This window comes from Ipomoea nil, unplaced genomic scaffold (genome assembly GCF_001879475.1).
Source record: "Ipomoea nil cultivar Tokyo-kokei standard unplaced genomic scaffold, Asagao_1.1 scaffold1043, whole genome shotgun sequence".
Classification (NCBI taxonomy): domain Eukaryota; kingdom Viridiplantae; phylum Streptophyta; class Magnoliopsida; order Solanales; family Convolvulaceae; genus Ipomoea; species Ipomoea nil.
In genome coordinates, this window is record NW_017617471.1 from 6,145,651 (window position 1) to 6,167,798 (window position 22,148).

Consider the following 22,148-nt stretch of genomic DNA (forward strand, 5'->3'; position numbering starts at 1 on the left):
TACACACACACTGTACACACACACACACTCTATATATATATATATATATATACTACACACACAGTACACACACACTGCGTGTGTAGTATATATAAACACACTATATATATATATAAACACACACTGTGTGTAGTATATATATATATATATATATATATATATATATATAGTGTGTGTGTGTACAGTACAGTGTGTTTATATATATATATATATATATATATATATATATATATAGTTATGAACCTACTCTATTTGTAATAAAAAATTTGTTTAGTGATTTAGCCCGTTGGATTAACCAACAACCCGTTGTTTAGGGTTAGGGCCAACTCAACTCAAAAAGAAAAAATATAAAATAAAAAACTATTTTAGCCCAAGCCAACAAGTCCACCAACCCTGTAGGGCTAGTCCAAAGTCCAACGGGTTGGCCCATTTGACATCCCTAATTGTAGATATGTGTTAATTACATTTTGTTTAGTTGGTATTAGTCCACGTGTTATAAATTACTTAGCTTCTAGCGGATTTCCTAAAGTTAGTGTCTAGTTGATTATAATTACATATTACACGCCTTAATCATCAATCCCCACAAGGCCCATTCATATACATTAGTAATCCAGCCCAAAAGGAATATAGATGAGACCATCTTATCCTCACTTGAATTGTTTCATCGAGGCATCGTCAATTCGTCGTTAGGACAGAGAAGAGAGAGACTGATACAGACAGAAGTTTAGAGAGAGGAACAGAGAGAGAGAGAGAGGGAGACAGATAAAACAGAGTCGCAGAAATTAGGGTTTAAATTTATTGAAGAAATTGGAATGGAAGGGGCAACAGCTAGCAATGGTGGGATGTTGTACCACGAGGTGCAGGAATCTAAGCTCTGCGCTGTGCATTGCGTGAACACTGTGTTGCAGGGTCCGTTCTTCTCGGAGTTCGATTTGGCGGCCCTCGCCTCCGATCTTGATCGCAGGGAGCGTCAGATGATGCTTCAAGGCGCTGGAACCGGCGATTTCATCGTGGAGGAGTCTCACAATGTCTCCCTCGACGGCGATTTCAGCATCCAGGTTCTATTACCCTCAGTCTTCGCACTCTTTTAGTATATATTTATATCAGCCACTGATATATTTGAATGAGTAGTTCGATTTTGTTAGGTTTTATATTCACCCCTATAAAATGATTGAACTTTTGTGGCTGCCGCTGGTACTTGTATGTGTGTTTTGCTTCAATTCGAGTAATTGTCTGTTCTATATATGTGTTGAGGATAAATAAATGTTGGTATAATCTTTATTTTGAATGATTGGAAAGTTAATACTGGACAAAAGATTTAAACTGTATTATTTCGTAGGGGTAGTATATGTTTGCTAAGTCTGTACAGTGAAGATCACTTTGCATGCTAAGTGATCTTCTAATTCAATTGCAACTATTGTTGGATTTCCTTAAATACTAGGTAATAAAGACAAGATTGTCTGTTTTCAAAAAAAAGACAAGATTGTCTCAGTGTTGTAAAACTTGGCCTAGGCCCGACTCCCAAGTTCCGGACTAGGTGCTAGGCACCCCTAAGCCAAAGGGAAGAATAGGTCTTTTATGTGCTATTGACCATTTGTATGTTGTCGGAGGAATACTTGCTATAAGTCTAAAAAACCAGGCTTCCTTTTTAGTTGGGTGCCACAAACGCCCAATGAGCGTCTAGCGATTTTTACAACAATGTATTTTGTTTCTGAAAAATGGGTGATTTATGCACTGGTGCTTTTCTCTTGTGTGTGCGGTGTGCCCTCCTTTTTTACTTTTGGCAGATACCAGTGTGGATTTACATTATCCACTGTGTTTCCTGGGAAATTTCTATCCCTAAAATGTCATGGCTTATGTATATGAGACCCTGTATAAAATTTTCTGATTGCCTTTCATGATCTGAGACTTTTATTCATATTTATATTTTTCTTTCTAACCTGTACAGTCTATATCTTTCCTTTTTGGAGGAGAGTGTGGTGGTGGTGGTGTCATTGACTATGTAACAATGATAAAATAACAAGAAAGTTGTGGAGTGTTTCCACTGCACTCTCATTGTTTCTGGACCTGTGGTAACTGAATGTGTAGATATCATCTAGTCTAGTAAAGAACCCAATGCTCTTAAGTAATGTTAGGCTTAAACATGGTTACTAGTGCTTCATGTATATAAGCATTAGTTGGCTTCCATTGCATTGCCACTAAAGATGTGGAACGTTAATTGTATTGCCGATCTGTTCATTTGATTTGGTGAAATGATACTTTTTTGTTTTATTGTTGAGCTAGTTATTGAGCATTTAAGTTGAAGTGGCTTTCACTTTATTAATGATCTCTCAATTCATTAACTGCACTGAATTTAGTGCTGATGATATCTTCTTTAAAACTGGTGAGATATATCTTACTATAACCCTTTGGTACATGTCAAGTTCTGTCGGTGTGATTACATCTATCCCTCAGCCTTGCTTCAATTGAACCTTTGTAACAAATTATAACTTCACTGATGTGTACGTGCATGTGATGCTGTTCCTGTTGTTTATGTTTAGTTGTTTACTCCTGGGTGTTTTTACATTTTGACTGAGCAAAATTTGGGAAAAGTGAGTAGTCTTCATTTAATAATACCTACTTCAGTAGTTAATCTTATTGAATTGAAGCTACTTGCAGGTTTTGGAGAAGGCTTTGGAGGTTTGGGATTTGCAAGTCATTCCACTTGACAGCCCAGTTGCTGAGCATGCTCAAATTGACCCAGAACTGGAAAATGCATTTATTTGTCATTTGCAGGACCATTGGTTCTGTATCCGGAAAGTAAACGGGGAGTGGTATAATTTTGATAGTCTTTACGCTGCCCCAGAACACCTTTCTAAGTTTTACCTTTCAGCTTATCTCGACTCCTTGAAAGGTTTTGGCTGGAGCATTTTTCTGGTAAGGGGAAATTTTCCCAAGGACTGTCCAATCACTTCCTCTGAAGCATCTAACGGTTATGGACAGTGGCTCACGCCTGAAGATGCAGAGAGGATTACAAAGTCTTACAACCCGGGTGGGAGAACAGGTAGCAGACCTGGTGAAAGGCAGCAGCTGTCTGGTATGGAATTCCAGTATAGGGATCAAGAACTCTTACTAGACGAAGATGATGAAGATTTGAAAGCTGCAATAGCTGCAAGCTTGATGGATTCCTCACCTGCTGTCAAAACCGTAGTTAGCAGCACTTCAGAAGAAGCAAATAAGGGAAGCAAAGGAGAGAGTTCATGAAATTAAGCCCTCACCTCCAATTTAAGCTTTTTATAAAAAAGAAAAAAGGAAAGAAAGAAAAGGGATAAAGAAAAAGAGAGTACAGTTTGATTGAAGCAAAACATTCAGCATGAGTCCCATAATTGTGCGGCATAAATGTGTATGCTGTGTTTTGGATTTTTTTCTGGTGTGGTACTGGTACTGTAAAATCTTGAATTTACAAGGAAAGAAAATAACATTGGCATTGCATTAAGGTGCTCCACTGCTCCCTTTTCTCCCTCGCTATTCCCAATTTTAATTAGTTAAGGTACTAAAGAAAATAAGTAAAGAAAAATAAGGTTAATTTAACCAATTAATAGTAATCTTGACATGAAAAATTGCGCTTAAGGTTTTATTTGACGGCCGAGGCCCGAGTGTGACAATTATATTTGGACTTGGTAAGTTAATACTAATCATTTGTATTATAATGCTATATAACATGCTTGCATTTAGGATACATTATGTAATTATTTTCATAATTTTTAAAATAATTTGTGTTTCGACTCAAAAAAGTTGAGTTAGGTTGGCTTTTTCTAAAAGTGAAAATTATTACTCCGTATTATTATTATTATTACAAAATACAAAAATTGGCATTAATTTACTAAAGTTTAAAAGTATAAATATATGGAGATAATTTCAACCAAGTTGGATGGGAATCATGGGATGTTGATTTGATAGTCATAAATCATAACGTTTCAAGTTCGACTTTGAAAAGTTTACGCAATATAAATTCTTGAGTAATGGATGCGGGTTTCCCTCATCATCCAAAAGAGGGGATATGGATGTTTTCCAACAATAAGCCTATTGTTAGCTAGGCAAGTATGCACATAATTACTTATTAACCTTTCATGGTGCCGAAAAACCTACCCTATAAATAGGCAATTAGCAATTAAACTCAATTAATCTATCAAATCATGATTTTTTATATATAATCTTTAATTTTTTCTGCGTTTGAGCATTTTAGATAATACGAAGTACTTGAGATGGAACACATGCTTCAATTAGCCATACATGAAAAACAAAAGAAAAACTTGCCGTACTTATGACGGGGGGAAACAATGTGGCAACCAATGGAGGTCTCAAATTTTGGTAGTTATAGCATTTCAGTTTTCACAATTATGCTATTTTATTCACTATCACGAACAATTTAAAGGAAAACAAAAAAAATCACATTGAATTGTGGCTGCGCTGTAATGACTTCTGTTTTGAGAAACCATACTCTTTATCTTCCAGATGACTCTAAATCTCTAACAAACTTCTTAGCCTGCCATACACAACATTTTATCAATCAAAATTCTTGAAAGAGATTATGTAGTAAGAAAAGATAAAAATCTCAAGTAATATAAATCTTAAGCCAACCTAAAAGCAAGCAAGCATACAAGTCTTTACCTGCTCTAGAGTTAAAAACATTATCACATTCCATGAGCCTAGACGACCGAAGTTTGGTATAAAGCCTTTATAGAATGCAAGCGGTCCCTGAAGGCACAACACAAAAGTTGGAAACGCACAGTGAAGGGATAACACATACACGGTGGTTCATTAAACATAAGTAACCTAGAAATACAAAATATATAAATTATCGAGTGTATTTATAGTCAAATACAAAATGTGACATATTAGACATGTAACATAGGGGGAAGAAACTTACATCATTCCTCAAAGTCTTCACAAAACAATCCAGTGTATTTTTGTATGTTGAATCTCCCATCATTCTCGACTTAACCTGCATGAAGTTAGCTAATTGGCATGACTAGGCACTAGGAGCGGTGGAAACAATGACATAAACAATCAGAAGTTGACTCAACAATGAATCTACAGTTACTAATGGGAAATTAAACAGGGAAACGTTTATAAAATACCACATCAACTGGGGACCCTATGCAGACTGCAAAGAAACCAGCTCCGAGACCGGATAAAAGATGAGTAAGCACATTGTCTGTGAACCCAGGAATCTTTAGAATTGTCTGCAAGGGAAATTTAAACAAATAAATTACATAGGCAGGACAACGTTGATATCCAAACAAATAACCATGTCAGAGTATAACAGAAATATTAGTATGATGCAGAAATTTATTGACAAATACCTGCTTCACTTGGTCATAACTTGCTAATTCAGCTGCATTTATTATAGCATTTCGCCCAATATTTGGTCCAATTCCAGTCCACAGAGCTGCAATTCCTTCCTAAAATCCAGATGCAACAAAAACTTTTATCAATTGAAAACAAAGGTCAAATAAAAAGCTGGCTCATTTTCTCAAGAGGTAGAGAAATGGAAAAAGCCAGAAAACTTACTTGTCTCACTATCGTAGAATAAGCATTTAATGCTCCAGAATAACGCCTTGGCACACCAGGAGGTAATTTGCCTTCAGCTTGAAGCCTCACCTTAACAAGATCAGTAGGGTTTGCAATCGTTATGCCCAGAGCACCTGTTGGATGAACAAGTATCAAATAGAACGCATCACATAATACAAACACAAACTGATACAATGTACTGGATATTTAAAAAACGAATATTGTTGAATAAAATGTATGGTTTATTAAAGATTAGAAAGAACATAACTAATTTAATTTTCTGAACTCGAGCAAATAGACCATACAAGCATTGATAAGATGTCCTTACCAGTTGTGAGTGCAGCAAGGACTTTCTTTGACAGTGGCACATCCCCAACATGATCTTTACCCACATAAAAGTTCTTTACCTGCTCAGAATGAAATTGAGCCACAAGGGGTTAAAACCAACAGAGAGTTGATATTAATAACACTATCAGAGAAACCTAAATAGGACATACAGGTTCATACAACCCAATTCGTAAGCCACCAAATAGACATTGACGATGTAATCCTGGTACAATACCCTTCCACAGAGCAGCTAGACCTTCTTCCCTGGCAATTGTTCCAACTGTACCCAACATTCCCCTGTACTTTGGTAAAGTCATTCCATCTCCTTCAACAGCTTTCTTTTGAAGCTGAAGCCTAACCTTAGCAGTATCCAATGGGATAGTACAAATCTGAATAAAGTAAATGTATTCATACATAAAACCACTTTAGACGAGAACAAAAGATTGACAAACAACTTAAAGCAAATTGCAGTCACAGATATAGCATACATCCAGTTTTCGGAAGTAACCAACTTTTAGTGATCATATGCAGGATGAAAGACCTAATTAAGAATCTTATGAACTCATCCAATCAAACTTTCCTTTCGAAATCAAAAGTATTCTATTACACTATGCACAAGTGCACATAGTAGACCATACAGGCAACAAAAAGGGGAAATCCGATTCTTGCATCGATTGGAATGGCTGTAATAACTAAAACATCATAACAATCAAATTTACAGAAGAAATGATAGGCAAAATAGCCTCCATTCAACTCATGCGATGGAACAGATCACGTAAATTGATAGGACAAAAAGGAAAGCACTAAAAAGACCGGTCCGACTTAGCACGATGTTTACAGCATCGGAGTTTTACGCAGACGCACACAAAAACACAGGAAAATGCTCAGAATCCGAAAATTCAAACAGCAGATTTACGAATATTAAAATGCAGTAATACAAGCATACGCTGATCAATTTCATTTCAAACGATAAATGATCTGAGGCCATAATTTAAAGGTAGACAGAGTAACAAATGAAAGACCTCGGCGAAGCAAGCGGCAAAAGCGCTACTGGAAAAGGTACCAGCAAACGATATGTCCGATTTGGCGTTCCCGTGATCACCTCCCATCGTTAGCAACGGAGAAATGTGACCAAATCCTGGCGTTAGCGTTTTACGCAGATCACCGTGAGCGGGGCAGCAGGAAGAGAAGGAAGGAGAAGAAGATAGATTTTGTTTATATAAAGAGAGACGGAAAACACTGATTTTGGTAAGAATGAGGAAATATAGACAGAGCACTTGAGGAGACAGGGAAGGAGAGCGTTGCGGGTCGGAATCTCGGAAAGCGTTATAAAGGCACCCAATTTGCTATGGCGACTTACGCAATGCCCATTAAAAGTCATTAACATTCAAACCGTGGTCCACTTCTCCCAAAATCATGAATCCCAAATTCGGTGTCCGCATGGGTAGCTGGTCTTTACCTTTTAAGGGGACTTTTGGTTCAGGTTATATAACATAATTAAGAGAATGTGACATTTCAAAACTCATATTCTATGTTTGGTTCACATTATCTCAGGGAATCTAACATTCCCAAGGAATGTCACATTCCCTCCACATAGGATTTTGAAGGGAATGTGATTCCCTTCAATTTCCATAACCTTGGTTATGTTAGTTTATTACACATACACACAAATATATAATTATTTTTGTAATTATATATTTTTTATTTTTATTATGTTAGGTTAGCATATAAAATAATTTTGTTTCTCAAGTTCAATATTTTAGTTAATATTTTAAAATCATGTAATTATATATGATACCGTTATCTTATTTATTTATTTTAATTTTTAAATTTATTAAAATATATGAAAATATGTTAAGGATATTATAGTGTGTGAATAAAAGATAACCCTAAACCAAACATGATTATATTACATACCTCAATTTTAACCAAACACAGGAATCTAACATTCCTAGCAATCTAACATTCCCTAAGGTAATCTGACATTCCGTGAACTAAACGACCCCTAAAAGTTTAGAAGAATGACCAAAGATTGTGTTTCACCAGCGACAGTGTGGGAGCAACCTCTTAAAATGGGGGCTCCTTGTACGCAATAAGCAAATGTCATTTACATCATCCCCCAGATGCTCTGTCGGGCCGGGGTGTGGGGCCCTTAGGATTGGGGTTCAACATTTTGGAAGAATGAATCCCAAATTTCAAGAACCCCACATTCCAACGATGACTCAATGACTCAAGATAAAATCAAATATTAATGCACACAAACACTATTGTTGCTGAGGTTTAAACTTTATCTTTCCTCTCAAATACTGTCTACTGAACTAATAAGCAATACGAAATATTTAACTAAGAATACATTTGGATGGAAATAAGCACGGACTATTCCAAGCATTCTAGTCAAATTGATTAGATATAATTAATTTAATAATCATAAAATTTATAGTTTAATTTTTTATTAGAATTATCTATTAACCTTCTTAATTTGAATTTATAAGTGACTAACCTAAGCTGATTTACCATATTGAATTATTTAGTGGCTAGAATCCCGTAAATCGAAGGTCGTGGACCCATTCTGTTTAAAAAATAATTATCATGCATTTTAAAATGATAATACAATAATAGTCGTGGCAGTAAATCTATTACAATGTAGTAGCTATTCATATACTTTCTCAACCTACTATAACACCTTTAACCTTCCAAATAGAAGTCCAACATAAGTACCATTAGACCACATAGGGAATTTATAATATGCATTAATGAGTATGAAATGCATATAAAGAAAAAAAATGTATTTCCAAATTAAAAAAAAAAAGGTTAAAATGGAATAGGATTATTATTTAACAAAATTTATAAAATTTCTTAAAAAGATTGATAAGGTTACGAGCTCGATATGATATTTTTAATATGCATAACTTTATCTCCAATTGTTTCTTTAATAGACGGTAATTTATGTATCTTTAATATTTATCAGGCAAATATGATTTTTCTAAGGCCTTGTTTAATAAAATAGGTAATCTGTCAGTCAATTTTGACTTATTTAATGACTATTAGTTAAACAATAAATAAGAGTGTTTGATTAATTAATTTTTTTGTAACAACTTATCGCTCTAAAATGCTAAAATTCAAAAAATTGCTTAAGTAATTTTTTTGATTCGTTTTTTTAGAGAATCATTTTATATGTAATCAACTAACATAATAATTAATTTATCAAATACTTTTCTACAACATGCTAATGCTATCAATTAGCTAATAGCCATTTACCAAACACCCTAAATCTTTTGATGATTTCATTACAATTTTTGTTTGCACATCTTTTACAGCACGTATTGTTTGTTATAATGTTATCCAATTTGTAATTCGTTCGTAGTTTTCAACCATCATTTATATACTCTGTACTCTGTAGTATATTTTTTAAAAAATTAATGACTTACCAGCATCCTCTCAAATTTAATTTGATCAGTACACCTACTCCTCTCACATTTAATTGAGAATACTCGCCAATTGCCACCTACCACGACCACATATATCATATTGCAAAATGGTTGGATAATGACTAGTGCCATTATTTGACCATCATCGTTTTCTTTGTTGGAGCTGATTTAGCAATTGACTATGCCGTAAATAAGATAAACATCAAATTATGAGAAACAAAATATTACGTGGAAATGGAACAGCTTTAAATTTTCAGGTCAGCTGTCTCATTTAAGAGAGGACAAAAAAATTATGTGAATCATATTTATACTAATTTTTTTGTTGGTATTGATTAATTACTAATGAAATAATTATTTTATTATAGAGTATAAATTACGTAAATAAAATGATGTCAACTAAACAGATTTGACCAATGACCTTATGGAGTTGTCTAGTGATATGAAATTACTCTCCCAAATTGAAAGTCATTAGTTTAAGTTTTAGTAGGGACGATATTGACTATTTATTTTTTAATAGGCAACATTGTACTCACAAAACTAATCAGATTTGGGGGAATGCCTAGGGTGCTCAAAGGTACTTTGTTTTAGGTCGTACGGCAATGTTATGGTACAAGTAAGATATGTAAATAGGATTAGGCTATCCTTACCCCTGCAAACATCTCCCACTCTCAAAAATAGGTCCCACTTTCACATCATCCCATTTGTAAATTATCTACTATTCATACTACATCCCTGCAAATCCAATCAACTTTCAAAAGTGGGCTCCAATTTCACATCACTTTAAAAAATTAATATTTTTTTCTTAATAAATATTATTTTGTCTTCAACATTATTTATTTATATCAATATATAACTTATATTTAAATATTAAATATAACAAATGTGAAAATAACTAATTACGTATGTATTAATGGAAAAACTAAATGTATGTATTAATGAATTAATTTATGTATAGTAATGAATGTATGTATATCAATCTTACAAAAAAAATGTATCTTTATCAACATAAATTTTAGACACGTAATTTTAAAAAAATATTACACATTAAATATAAAAAAATTAATAACGCAAAATACAAAACAACATACAAATAAAATAAAAGAAAGAAAACAAAATTAAATAAACTAAATAAAAAACTAAAAAAAAAAAGTACAAAAAGCTGCCGCAACGGTTGCAAGTTTGCATGCAGAGCAAACTTGCAACCCACCTCACTATTTAAAAAAAAAAAGAAAAAAAAAACAAAAAGCATACATGGCATTGTCCAACTCATCTTGCCAATATGATATTGGCAGGGGTAAAGACAGCCTTAGTTTGTAATTAACTTAAAATATTTATTTACAAAAATATTAATTAAGAATTATTTTGAAAAGATAGATATTATATAGTACAATGATTGGTTATAATGTAATGAAAATTTGTACACGTGTAGTGATGTAGTAAATATTTAGTTATCTTAAAATAATATAATTCCTTACAATTGGTGTGATTTGGATCAAAATTATTATATTTGTTTATACTTTCGAGCTAATGATTTGATTTTCAACATTTTAATTTAAAAAAAAAAAATTAGACTAACTTAACATTAAATCTTCAAATCAAAATTTATATGTATGAAAGGTCATTTTAATTTAATTTTACATGCAATATATGGATAAATATTTTTTTTTCGAAGGTCTTAAATTAAAGATAATTCAAAAACTTTGTGGATAGGGGTCTTAAGTTTTTTTTTTTAAAAAAAAAAAATCATTTGTTATATAAAAAATTCGAGTTAGATTAAAGTGAACTTGGATTCTCATAGTTGAGAAGATAAATTTTATATATTTATACACTAAAAACAATAATGAGTGATCGAAAAAAATGATTTTGAAAATAAACTCATGAAGTTAATAATAAAATAAAAACATTGAAAGAATTTGAAGTAGTCTTTATTACACATTCAAATTAATGTAACTTTGGACCAACATTAATACATTTTAGAGTTTTTCTTTGGCAATTATAATCTATACTATTTATAATATCCAACACCTTTGATTGAGATGTGTTTCAAACTTTTGACCTTTCATTTAGAATGATAACAGTGATGTCATTAAATTTCTTTCTTAATAACACTTACAAAAACTCCTCAAAAACTACAATTTTTTTTATTATTTATAACTAGAATGGATGCTCTTACTTGCAAGTTGCAATGAGGTCGAGATCTTAGGCAAACCTCATCCCAGCCAATACCCCATGCCCCCTTTATAAATGATTAGGATTTTCAAAAGTAATTTTTTTTTTTTTTTTGTCATGTTGGATAGAAAGCTTGTTACTGCAGCAAGCTTTCTAAAACTGACAAAAGGCTGTCGCATGCCTTTGGGTACCTTTTTTTTTTAACAAATTTTTTTATTAGTTATTTATTATTATATTTACTCTTTTCGTTCCATTTTATGTGTTTTGTTCGGTTAACGAGGCTTGACTGAAGTTATTTAAAATTTATTTTTTCATAATATTAAGTTTAGAATTAGTATATAAACTTTATATATTTAGAAACTACATTAAAAGTACTATTAAACACAACAAATAAAATTTAAAAATTCTAATAAAAATAAGTAAAGAATAAAGAGTTGATTTGACCAATTAATAGTGAGTATGACAGATAAAATAGGACATATGGAGTATAATATAATATGAAAGTGGGATCACTATAGAAAGTGTGAAAATATTGTAAGAATGTAAAATTAATATTAAAACATTTACAAATTTGATGAGGTTAAAGTATGATACATTTTAAAAAGTAAGACGAATTTGTTGCGATAAGAATAACCTTAAGCTTGAGATGCACTAGTAGGGAACATTTTACTGCAAGTAGCCTAGTAGGGAACATCATTATCTGTATGTACATGACATTCGTGAAATCGTGAGAGGAATTTAATTTGCGGTTCACATAGTAATGTAGTATAGGTACACAAAAATTGCCAAGGAACGCTGAACGCATATTGTGTCTCACAATTGAGAATATGTACTATGTAGCATCAGATTCCACCAAAATTAACAAACTTTTAAGTATGAAACATATAGAATATAAGTGGTTGGGAGTTCCCCTATCACAAATGATTTTTGTTGGAAAAAAAAATTCAGCTATTTTTTGATTTCAAAATAAATCTATACTATTAATAAAAATAAAATCCTCTATTTTAACTTTGCGTCTAAAACAGTCATATATTATTAAAGTTTGTGTAATATTATAAAACAGAGTAATACTTTTTTTTTTTTTTGAAAGTATAAAACAGAGTAATACAATTCATAATAGAATATATAGTTTCTAGGGATGTCAACGGGGCGGGGTGGGGGCGAGGGACATATCTCCCATCCCCGCCCCCGACTTTTTTCTCATTCCCTATCCCCGTCGGGGAAGGAAAAACTCCCCCCATCCCCATCCCCATCCCCACGGGTATTATTCGGGGACGGGGAATCCCCACCCCATGAATAAGTTATAAAAAAATAAAAATTAAACATTAAAAAATATTTAAATAAATAATGCATATATATTCATCCCAACTTAAAGTAGTATTTAATATTTTACAATTAAATATGTTATTTAAATATGCATTTCCTAAGCATGACATACAATGACAAGAATGCTTCTAAAATTATATATTGTATACAAAGTAATACATATGCATGTGTGTTTTGTGTGGCTATATATATATATATCGGGGACGGGAAGGGGCGGGGAGAGTAGTCCCCATCCCCGGCGGGGAATTCAAAATTGTCCCCATCCCCATCCCCGATTCCCTATTTTTGTCCCCATCCCCGTCCCCGTAGGGGCGGGGAATCGGGTTCCCCGTCGGGTGCGGGTACAATTGACATCCCTAATAGTTTTCTACTTTCCTATTCGTCACTACAATTCTACGTTAAAATTCCTATTCCAATACAATACAACAATATTAAAATTGAAAAATTATAAAAATACTCAGTATTTGTAGTTTTATCCGTACATCGCACACGCATTGCACGGATAATTGGCTGATGATGAATCATCGAGAACGTGCGCCCGCACGTTTTGCATTCGTACATGTACATTCCACTTTCACCCCTCTCCCGCCGCTACGGTGATCGTTGTCTCCACGTATTTCTTGCTGCAGAATTTTCCGCCGCCGCCCTGGGAGAGGAGCATAAGGCAGCTAGCCATGTCCCCGTCCTCCGGCGTGGGCGCAGCAACAGGGATTGGCTCAGAGGTGGCGATATCTGCGTACCAACTCCGACGGAAGAATGTGGTGGCGTCGTCGCGGTGATCGGAGAATGGGGCGTTGAGCGTGAGCGTTTGATTCTTTTGCCCTTGACGATGTGGGAGAGATCTTGCTTGGTGTAGTTGGGATCTCCGGCCACCTCCTCTAGAGGATCCATCTCTGTCCCTCCACCACAACCAGATTAAAAGACACAAATAATTATTTGAATGAGAGGTAAACAAAGAAGGAGAGTGGGTCACAGAGCTAGAGAGAGATACACACACCTAAATTAATGTGAATATTTGCGTAATTAAATATTGAATGGGAGAGGTTTAGAAGTCAAAATTAAGAGAGACGGATGTGATTTTCACTTCAAACAAACATTCCCATTTTCTCTGCATTCTTAGTCATCTCCACTACCTTATCCTTCATTTTCTCTAGAAAAGATGATGAATCAATCCCTATTGATCAATGAACTTTTTAAAGCAATACAATGAATAACTTAGAGGAGATGATAGACCAATGCAGCCTCACCAACTACATAATTTATATTTTCATTTTTAATTTTATTGTCTAAATATATAATAAAGAATTTTATCTTGTATTGCACACGCACTGCATGGGTAATTGAGCAGCTCGAATTCAAGCAAGGATAACATAAAAAACATAATCGATACAACTCCTTTCATCAACTGCACTATAATATTCGCTGTTATAATTTATATTTGTATATCGATTAAATATTCTTAAAGTATTATAACAAATTCATTCCGTGCAACGCACATGTAAAAATGCTAGTAACAAATAATAACAGACTCTTTGTGTTTCAGTAGATTGAGTGAGTAATTATGAACAGATACTGTATTGTAACAGAGTTATTAGTACCAAAAAAAACTATACTAAAAAGCAGTCCAATCCAAGTGCCGATAGTTGGCTTTTGGCAAAGTGATCTTATCTTGTGAATTTGGGATGCTTGTTGTATCATAAAGTTTGTTTTACGTACAGGTTTTAGTGGAAATCGTATTTGGTTTCTTTTTTTTTTTTCCAACTTTTACATCTTATAACGTTGTTATAGTGAATAAAGCAATCCAATTCAGATTCACGTACAAGCTAATAAGCGATGTATATGGTTGTCATCGTCAAACCTCATTGCTAAATCTTCTTATTGGAATCTGCAACCACAACCCTGTTTTTACTCCATGGACACAAGCAAATTAGCCAAACTAAACAAGGGCAATTAATTCCAGGACTCCAAAAAACATGTCTTCAAAGTTCAAACAACAATGTAAAGCAAATGGACAATACTAGAGAGTTGAGATCAAGGAAATACAAAATACAAAGAACAGAAACAAGGCTCCAAAAAAACTTGTCTTCAAACAACATGTCTGCTACTATGCTTTCTGGTTCTTCAAGAAGGTATTAAGCCATTGGTCAGAGCAGATGATGGCGATGTAAGAGCTGCCTTCAGTAAGCTCAATGCCTGTAATCATGCACGAATAAAAACTTCAAATTTATTACCTATATATACATCAGAGTTCGTTGTGTATTATAATAATGCAAATCTACCCGGGTTTAATTACCTCTTTCGTTCCAACAGTGATCACTTGTTCTTCAATATCACTGAAAGCCACTTTCACTTCCTTCAGTAGTTGTAAACTTGACGCAAAAGATAAAGGATTCACTTCCAAATCGTCTGAAACTATGAATAAAGAAGGTTCCTCTGCAAAAGTACTGCCATTCCTTGGGTCAATCATATAGAAACTCTCGTAACGATCCGGAAAAATGAGGGATTGCCTCTTGCAATTATGATACTGCGCAATCCGAGGGTCAAGAATGATGTCCTTAACATCCGAACCAAACCATTTTTCATCCAAATCTTTAACACTTGTGTATAAGTTATCAATGCATCCTAACCCCGAATTTCCTTCCAGAGCTCTTATCACTGACCCGATTGAAACGGTTAGAAAGCTACACAGAAAATCAAAGAACTCATCTGTGGTTTCACCATACAGTATCTCGTTTGTATTTTTGTTTAGTTTTGCAGAGTTGTGTGTGCCAATTTACTGGGCTATTTTGAATGCTACGGTACAAATTGTTCATACAACCAATAGTGAAAGGGATTTTCATCTGTTCACGGCTGCATCGGGTGTTGGCTAAGCTGGCATTCAGAAGACGAAAGGGAAGAAAGTATTTTATTCCAACAGAGAAAGAAGAAGGATAAACTGTCTCATTACAGAGAAGCTGGTAGAAGAAGGTTTATATACACGGTTATGGTGTAACTGCTCCTAACTGACTTGACATGGTGAGATTACACAAAAGCCCTTTGGCATTTACATCATCAGCGTTGCTATCTCCCAATATCGGGAAGGAGAGGAAGCTGAAAAGTATATCTACAAAGTCCTTTTCTGCTTCTGCATCAACTACTCGATTCGTCTTCTCATCTATCAACAGCTTCAAAGAAACACTGGATTCTCGGTTGGCCGCCATGTTACATGCAGTGTACGTGATCGCTGTTATATTATAAAAGCGAATTGAAGGTCCGGCAAGAATGTATAGTCTTTAATCTACGAGTCTACTACTTTCAAATCATACTTCTAAATTTTAACTCCATAATGCGACAAATTGATAGCCTACATTTTTTTATGGTCCTAGTCAAGTATCTACATCACTATCTTAGGCTATCCTTATCCCAAAAATTTATCTCACTTTCTAAAATGGGTCTCACTTCCACATCATCAAATTTACAAATTATCTACTATTTATTCTACATCCCTGCAATATTCTCTCACTTTCTAAAATGGTCCCACTTTCATATTATATTATAAATATAATAATAAAATAATATTAAAAGAAATAATAAACAAAACAAAAAGTGAAAAAGTAAAGTTGTTGGCAGGAATGGGCGGCGAATGGCAGCAAAATTGCTTCTCTCTCCACTTGCTAAATTTGCAATTTCTCTCTCCTCTTGCTATCCATGTAAGCTAAAAATCAAAGCAAAAGAAATTTCTCTCTCTTGCCACATCATTTAGCAAGGCACCCACTTTCAGGGATAAGGTTAGCCTTATGTATAATATTTTTTTTAATCCACCACCATGCACGAATACCTAAGCGAAGTGACATACATCTCAGAAGTTAATACACCACCAATGAAACGGCTAGTGAATTGCGTGCATTGAACACTTCTGAAAAGAAGTAACACCAAACGCTTCGGACTTCGTGATTGAATTGCGACTGCTAGGGACTATTGGAAGTCTAGTTATAGATGATATGAATATATGATACCTATATCTCCCGTGGCAGTCAAAACTTGTAGGGAGTGTTTGGTTGGAGGAAGGAAATAGAAATGAAAGGAATTATAATTTGGTGGTAAAAGAATAAGGTAGAATTAATATTAGAATTTAAATTACATTATTTGATAGGGAGTAATAGAATTATTGGAGATGAGGATGAAAAAATGAAATAAATATTAAAATGTTCTTGTATAATAATAATAAGACAGAAGTGTCAAATAGGTCCATCCACTATTGTAAATATTCAATTTTCACCACGAATTAAATTTAGTGCCAAATAGACTCATTTACCAACTAAATTTATTCCATTGACTTTTTTGTAGGTTTCTAATATGTTGCATAATCAATTATTAATATATATATATAATCAGCCACCAGCTATCCGGCACAGACAGTTGGTGGCTGAAATACTAAGCACCCTAGAGCAAATTGAAATCATTTTAACTTTTGTAACATATGTTAATATAATTGAGTAATTTTTCAAAGTTATAGGGGTAAATTAAGGTAGAATGAAGATAACACATATTATCACCAGCGACAATGTGAGAGCAACCTCTCAAAGAGAGGGGCTCCTTGTGCGCAGTAAACAAATGTCTAGTTTCTGTGGTTCAGCTGAGTTACCATGATTTACATCTTCCAAGATACTTTGTCGGGCCGAGGTGTGTGGGCTTTTGGGGTTGCGAATTCAACCTTTTGGGTAGAATATTATAATCTATCAATGAGCTATACTACCAACATTTTTTTTAATTCCAGTTAAGAGTTAACAAGATTGACTTTTATTATATTTGTTAGATTGAGACTTATATCATGTATGGACATTAATTATGTTATGTCAATTGCTAAAAAAGTTTGTACCCCAATTTTAATGATCCCTTACCGCTCTTGAGATGGGTGAAGGAGATAAATGATGTGTCTTTAACTCTTAAATTTTTAATTGATCAACAAGCCCTTAAATACTTTTATATCAATGTCCACAACAAAGTCAAATTCATACTCTCATCTTGTGGTCTTTGATAGGATTCAAATTCTGCTCCAAAACATTATCTGGCGAATCTGAAATTACCTAAGTTTAAATGAAAAAAAAAAAAAAACATTGAAGTAGTTTTTGTCACAAATTGAAATTACGTAAGTTTAATTTGGACCAGTATTAATACATTTTAGAGTTTTAAAATTTCTAAAGTGTTTTGTTACAAAGCTCTTCTTTTGAAAGCGTTAAAATTTCGTTTACTATTTTATCTACATCCTTACAATTTCAGCTCATTTTTATTAGTAAATTCACATCTCACATTACATTAAAAAATTATTATCTTTCATTAATGTTATTATTATTTAAATTATTAAAAATGATAAAAAAAAATAACAAAAACTCTCCATCCACTCATTACATTGTACTTCTTTTTCACTTTCCAAGACTTGCAATGTTTACTACTCTGCACTTTGCAAGTTGCAAGGCACATCCTATTTAAAAAGAAAAACTTTTTAATTTATAAATAGCGACATAAATTATGCCACATGTTACTTTGAAAGAGGGTAAATTTTAGGAATAAGGTAACCAGCCTTACTTGAAATGAGGGGGAGATCTCAGGCTTTAGAATTTAGATGTCCCAAGATTTAGTGCAAGTGGGAGCATGTATGGACATGACATTCGTGAAATCGTGAAAGGAATTTGCGGTTCACATAGTATACGTACACGACAATTGCCAAGCAACGCTGAACGCATATTGTGTCTCACAAATCACAATTGAGAAGAGAATATGTCTATGCATTATGTAGCATCAGATTCCACCAAATTAACAAACTGTTGCTGAATAACTATGAAAAATATAGAATATAAGTGGTAGGGTGTTCCTCAATCACAAATGATTTTTGTTGGCTTTAACTAAGTGTCTAATGATTTTTTTTTTTTAAAAAAAAATTTCTCCCAAGTTTTAATATCAAAATAAAAAACAAGTAATGACATAATAGAATGATATAAGACATTCAAAATGAAAACAATCATCTCTATCTTCAACCAAATTTTAATTTTTTGAAGGATCAAGGCTATACTAAGAAGCAATCCAATCCAAGTGCCCAACCAAGAGCAATTAACTCCAGAACTCCAAAAAACATGTCTTCAAACAACAATGTAAAGCAAAAAAGCTGAGATCAAGGAAATACAAAATACAAAGAACTGAAATAAAGCTACAATTTATCAAACCCCAAGATTTTCATAATATCTCCTCCTTCGCTTTCCGCTTCTTCACGAAGGTGCTTAAGCCATTCGTCAAAGCCAATGACGGCGATGTAAGAGCTGCCTTCAGTAAGCTCAATGCCTGTAAGCATGCACGAATAAACTTCAAATTTATTATTATCTATATATACATCAGAGTTCGTTGTGTATTATAATAATGCAAATCTAACAGGGTTTAATTACCTCTCTCTTTCCAACACTGATAACTTGTTCCTCAATATCACTGAAACCCACTTTTACTTCCCTCAGTAGTTGTAAACTTGATGCAAAAGATAAAGGATTCACTTCCAAATCGTCTGAAACTATGAATAAAGAAGGTTCCTCTGCAAAGTTATTGCCGTTCCTTGGGTTAATTATATAGCCACTCTCGAGACGTGCCGGAAAATTGAGGGGTTGCTTCTTGCAATTATGATACTGCGCAATCCGAGGGTCAAGAATGATGTCCTTAACATCTGAACCAAACCATTTTTTATCCAAGTCTTTCACACTTGTGTATAAGTTATCAATGCATCCTAACCCAGAATTTCCTTCCAAAGCTCTTATCACTGACCCAATGGAAACAGTTAAAAAGCTACACAAGAAATCGAAGAACTCATCTGTGGCTTCAGCATACAGTATCTTGTTTGTATTTTTGTTTAGTTTTACTTTAAGATACAAAACGGAATCTCCATAATCAGCTGCCCCAGTCCCACTCACATCAATAGAGGCAGATGGCGAAGTTCTTTTATGTTTGACATGAATGCTGGTTGCCCCTTGATTAGGCAGAAAGACATCGCTTAATGGAGACTTTGAAACCAGTGATCGTGCGAGCAGACGAATTACCTGAAAATGAATGACATGTTTTTACTAACCATATATAGTTTCAAATGTTCGAAATACAAACAGATCAGAGAACTAACTAAAGTACCTGCTCCTTACTAACTTCAACCGGCATCTCCCTGATTCCACTCGTTTCGCTTAAACCGAAACCGGAGAGGAGTTGAGCAAGAATGTGTGGGGAAGCAGGTCTGATCTGTAAATCTTCAGTGATTAAAAACATTATCGACCCTTTCTGCAAAAACGCACCCCCATACCTGCAACTCTCTACTGACGACCCCGAATCATCAGACTTCATTTCTTTGGTAGTCACCCCTTTAGAACACACGCAGCTAACATTTTGGTACTTGCTAAGATACCGGCAACCCTGCCGAGAACACGCGTAGTTCATCTCCGACCCCGAGTCATCAATGTTGATTTTCAACTTGCTGCAATAGATCGCACACGGATTTCTTGGGTTGAGCACCATGGTTTTGCAGAGTTCTGTGTGCCAATTTAGTAGGCTATTTTGAATGCTACGGTACAAATTGTTCATACAACCAATAGTGACTGGGATTTTCAGCTGTTCATGGCTGGTGAGGCGGATTATCGTTCCCATGGGGAAGGTGAGGAAGCTGAAAAGTATATCCACAAAGTCCTTTTCTGCTTCTGCAGCAACAACTCGATTCGTCTTCTCATCTATCATCAGCTTCAAAGAAACACTGGCCGCCATGTTACATGCAGTGTGATCTCTGCAAGCACGAGTATCTAAGAAGTTAAACAGTTGTAATGAAACGCCTAGTGAATTGCTCAATTTCGTGCTTTGAACACTTCTGAAAAGAAGTAACAGCAAACGCCTCGGACTTCGTGATTGAATTGCGACTACTGGAGGTCTAGTTATAGTCTTATAGATGAATAGATGATAATGATACCTATGTCTCCCATGGGGAGTCAAAACTTGTAATCTGATCACCAAATTTTTTGATGAGTTGTACTACATGAACTTTCAAATTCTACTCCTTCATTTTTACTCCTGAGGTGACAAATCAGGATTGGTTATTTTCATCATGTGGGTCCACAGAAAAGTGCCTACATCAAAAACATGTGAGAGAGAGTATAAGTTGGGAGTATAAAATGAAAGTACATCAAATATTTTTCTTTTTTTATTAATTAATTTGGTTGAAGTTTGATATATATTTTTTTATATGCTTAAGGTCCCTTTTGGGTTGCGAAAAATATTTAAGGGGAAAAGAAATTCTAAGGAAGATTAATTACATTGTTTGATTGGTGGAAAATAAATTATTGAGAATATCAATTTCATTATTTGGTTGAGTTTGAGATTGTAAAAAATAATAAGTATAATGATAATTATATCCCTATATAATAATAACAATAATAATGATAATCAAGAAAAGTTGGTGAGAATATAATTCTCCACTTATTTTCCATGAAAAACAAAATACTAAGGGAGGACCATAAAAAATGTTTTCCTATTTCTTAAGAAAATATTTTTTTATGAATTTGAAGATTCAAGGAAAACATTTTTCATGAGTCCCATGTAATCTCTATTTCATTGAATTTATTCTAAGACAATCCGCTCCTAAAGTCTTTGTAGAAGCAAAACATCGTAATTCAGAAACATATTTAGCATACGGGCTAAACTCTAGTATTATTACATTTTTTTTTTCCAATACGTAATAGCTATGTTATTTTTTTATTTTTTTTTTGAGAATTCGTAATAGCTATGTTACGGAGTATAAGAATTTATGTTTAGTATTGCACAACTAATCAAGAGTAAATAACCAAAATGGTCCATCGACTATGTCGTAAATTACTAATTTGGTCCTCCACTATCATTCTTACACGATTTTGGTCCCTCGACTATGCCATAATCAAGAGGATGAAAGCTAGTAGAATGACATTTTTGCCCTCAATTTTAACGTTCAACAAACAGAAAATTTAACTAAGAACTAAATTGGGTAAATTTTACATAGATGAGGACTAAATCGTGTAAGAATGATAGTCGAGGACTAAATTGGTAATTATGGCATAGTCGAGGGACCATTTTAGTTATTAACTCACTAATCAATATGTTAAGTACAAATATAATTCAAGTATTCAACCAATATTTTTCATATCTTTGAATTGTAAATAACTAAATATACTATGATAATTCCAATTATGGAGATTCTTTTTTCTCTCTCTCACTAGAATTAATTAATTAACATAAAAGGAAAAACATAATGCATTAAATTGACAATCACTTTTTTTTTTTTTTTAATATTTAGGTAATCATAGTTTCAACATGTAAATTGCG

The 22,148-nt window shown here is 33.8% G+C and overlaps 4 protein-coding genes across 4 annotated transcripts; 1 reads left to right on the forward strand and 3 right to left on the reverse strand.

Annotated features, from left to right (window-relative positions):
• Nucleotides 1-657: 657 nt before the first annotated feature.
• Nucleotides 658-3,475, forward strand: LOC109181497 (ataxin-3 homolog). The gene is made up of 2 exons (XM_019331291.1): nucleotides 658-1,058; nucleotides 2,659-3,475. Exons 1-2 carry the CDS (start codon nucleotides 813-815, stop codon nucleotides 3,241-3,243), a joined length of 831 nt encoding a protein of 276 aa, XP_019186836.1. The 5' UTR covers nucleotides 658-812; the 3' UTR covers nucleotides 3,244-3,475.
• Nucleotides 3,476-4,273: 798 nt separating this feature from the next.
• Nucleotides 4,274-7,244, reverse strand: LOC109181496 (mitochondrial uncoupling protein 1). Its single transcript, XM_019331290.1, has 9 exons — nucleotides 6,903-7,244; nucleotides 6,051-6,269; nucleotides 5,882-5,960; nucleotides 5,554-5,687; nucleotides 5,346-5,444; nucleotides 5,121-5,225; nucleotides 4,910-4,984; nucleotides 4,651-4,737; nucleotides 4,274-4,525 (listed from the first exon to the last, which is right to left on the reverse strand). The coding sequence occupies exons 1-9, from the start codon at nucleotides 6,987-6,989 to the stop codon at nucleotides 4,484-4,486; spliced, it is 927 nt and encodes a 308-aa protein (XP_019186835.1). The 5' UTR covers nucleotides 6,990-7,244; the 3' UTR covers nucleotides 4,274-4,483.
• Nucleotides 7,245-14,902: 7,658 nt separating this feature from the next.
• Nucleotides 14,903-16,003, reverse strand: LOC109181193. Its single transcript, XM_019330944.1, has 3 exons — nucleotides 15,811-16,003; nucleotides 15,097-15,509; nucleotides 14,903-14,996 (listed from the first exon to the last, which is right to left on the reverse strand). Exons 1-3 carry the CDS (start codon nucleotides 16,001-16,003, stop codon nucleotides 14,925-14,927), a joined length of 678 nt encoding a protein of 225 aa, XP_019186489.1. The 3' UTR covers nucleotides 14,903-14,924.
• Nucleotides 16,004-19,934: 3,931 nt separating this feature from the next.
• Nucleotides 19,935-20,564, reverse strand: LOC109181194. Its single transcript, XM_019330945.1, has one exon. The coding sequence runs from the start codon at nucleotides 20,562-20,564 to the stop codon at nucleotides 19,935-19,937; it is 630 nt and encodes a 209-aa protein (XP_019186490.1).
• Between the last annotated feature and the right edge of the window lie 1,584 nt (nucleotides 20,565-22,148).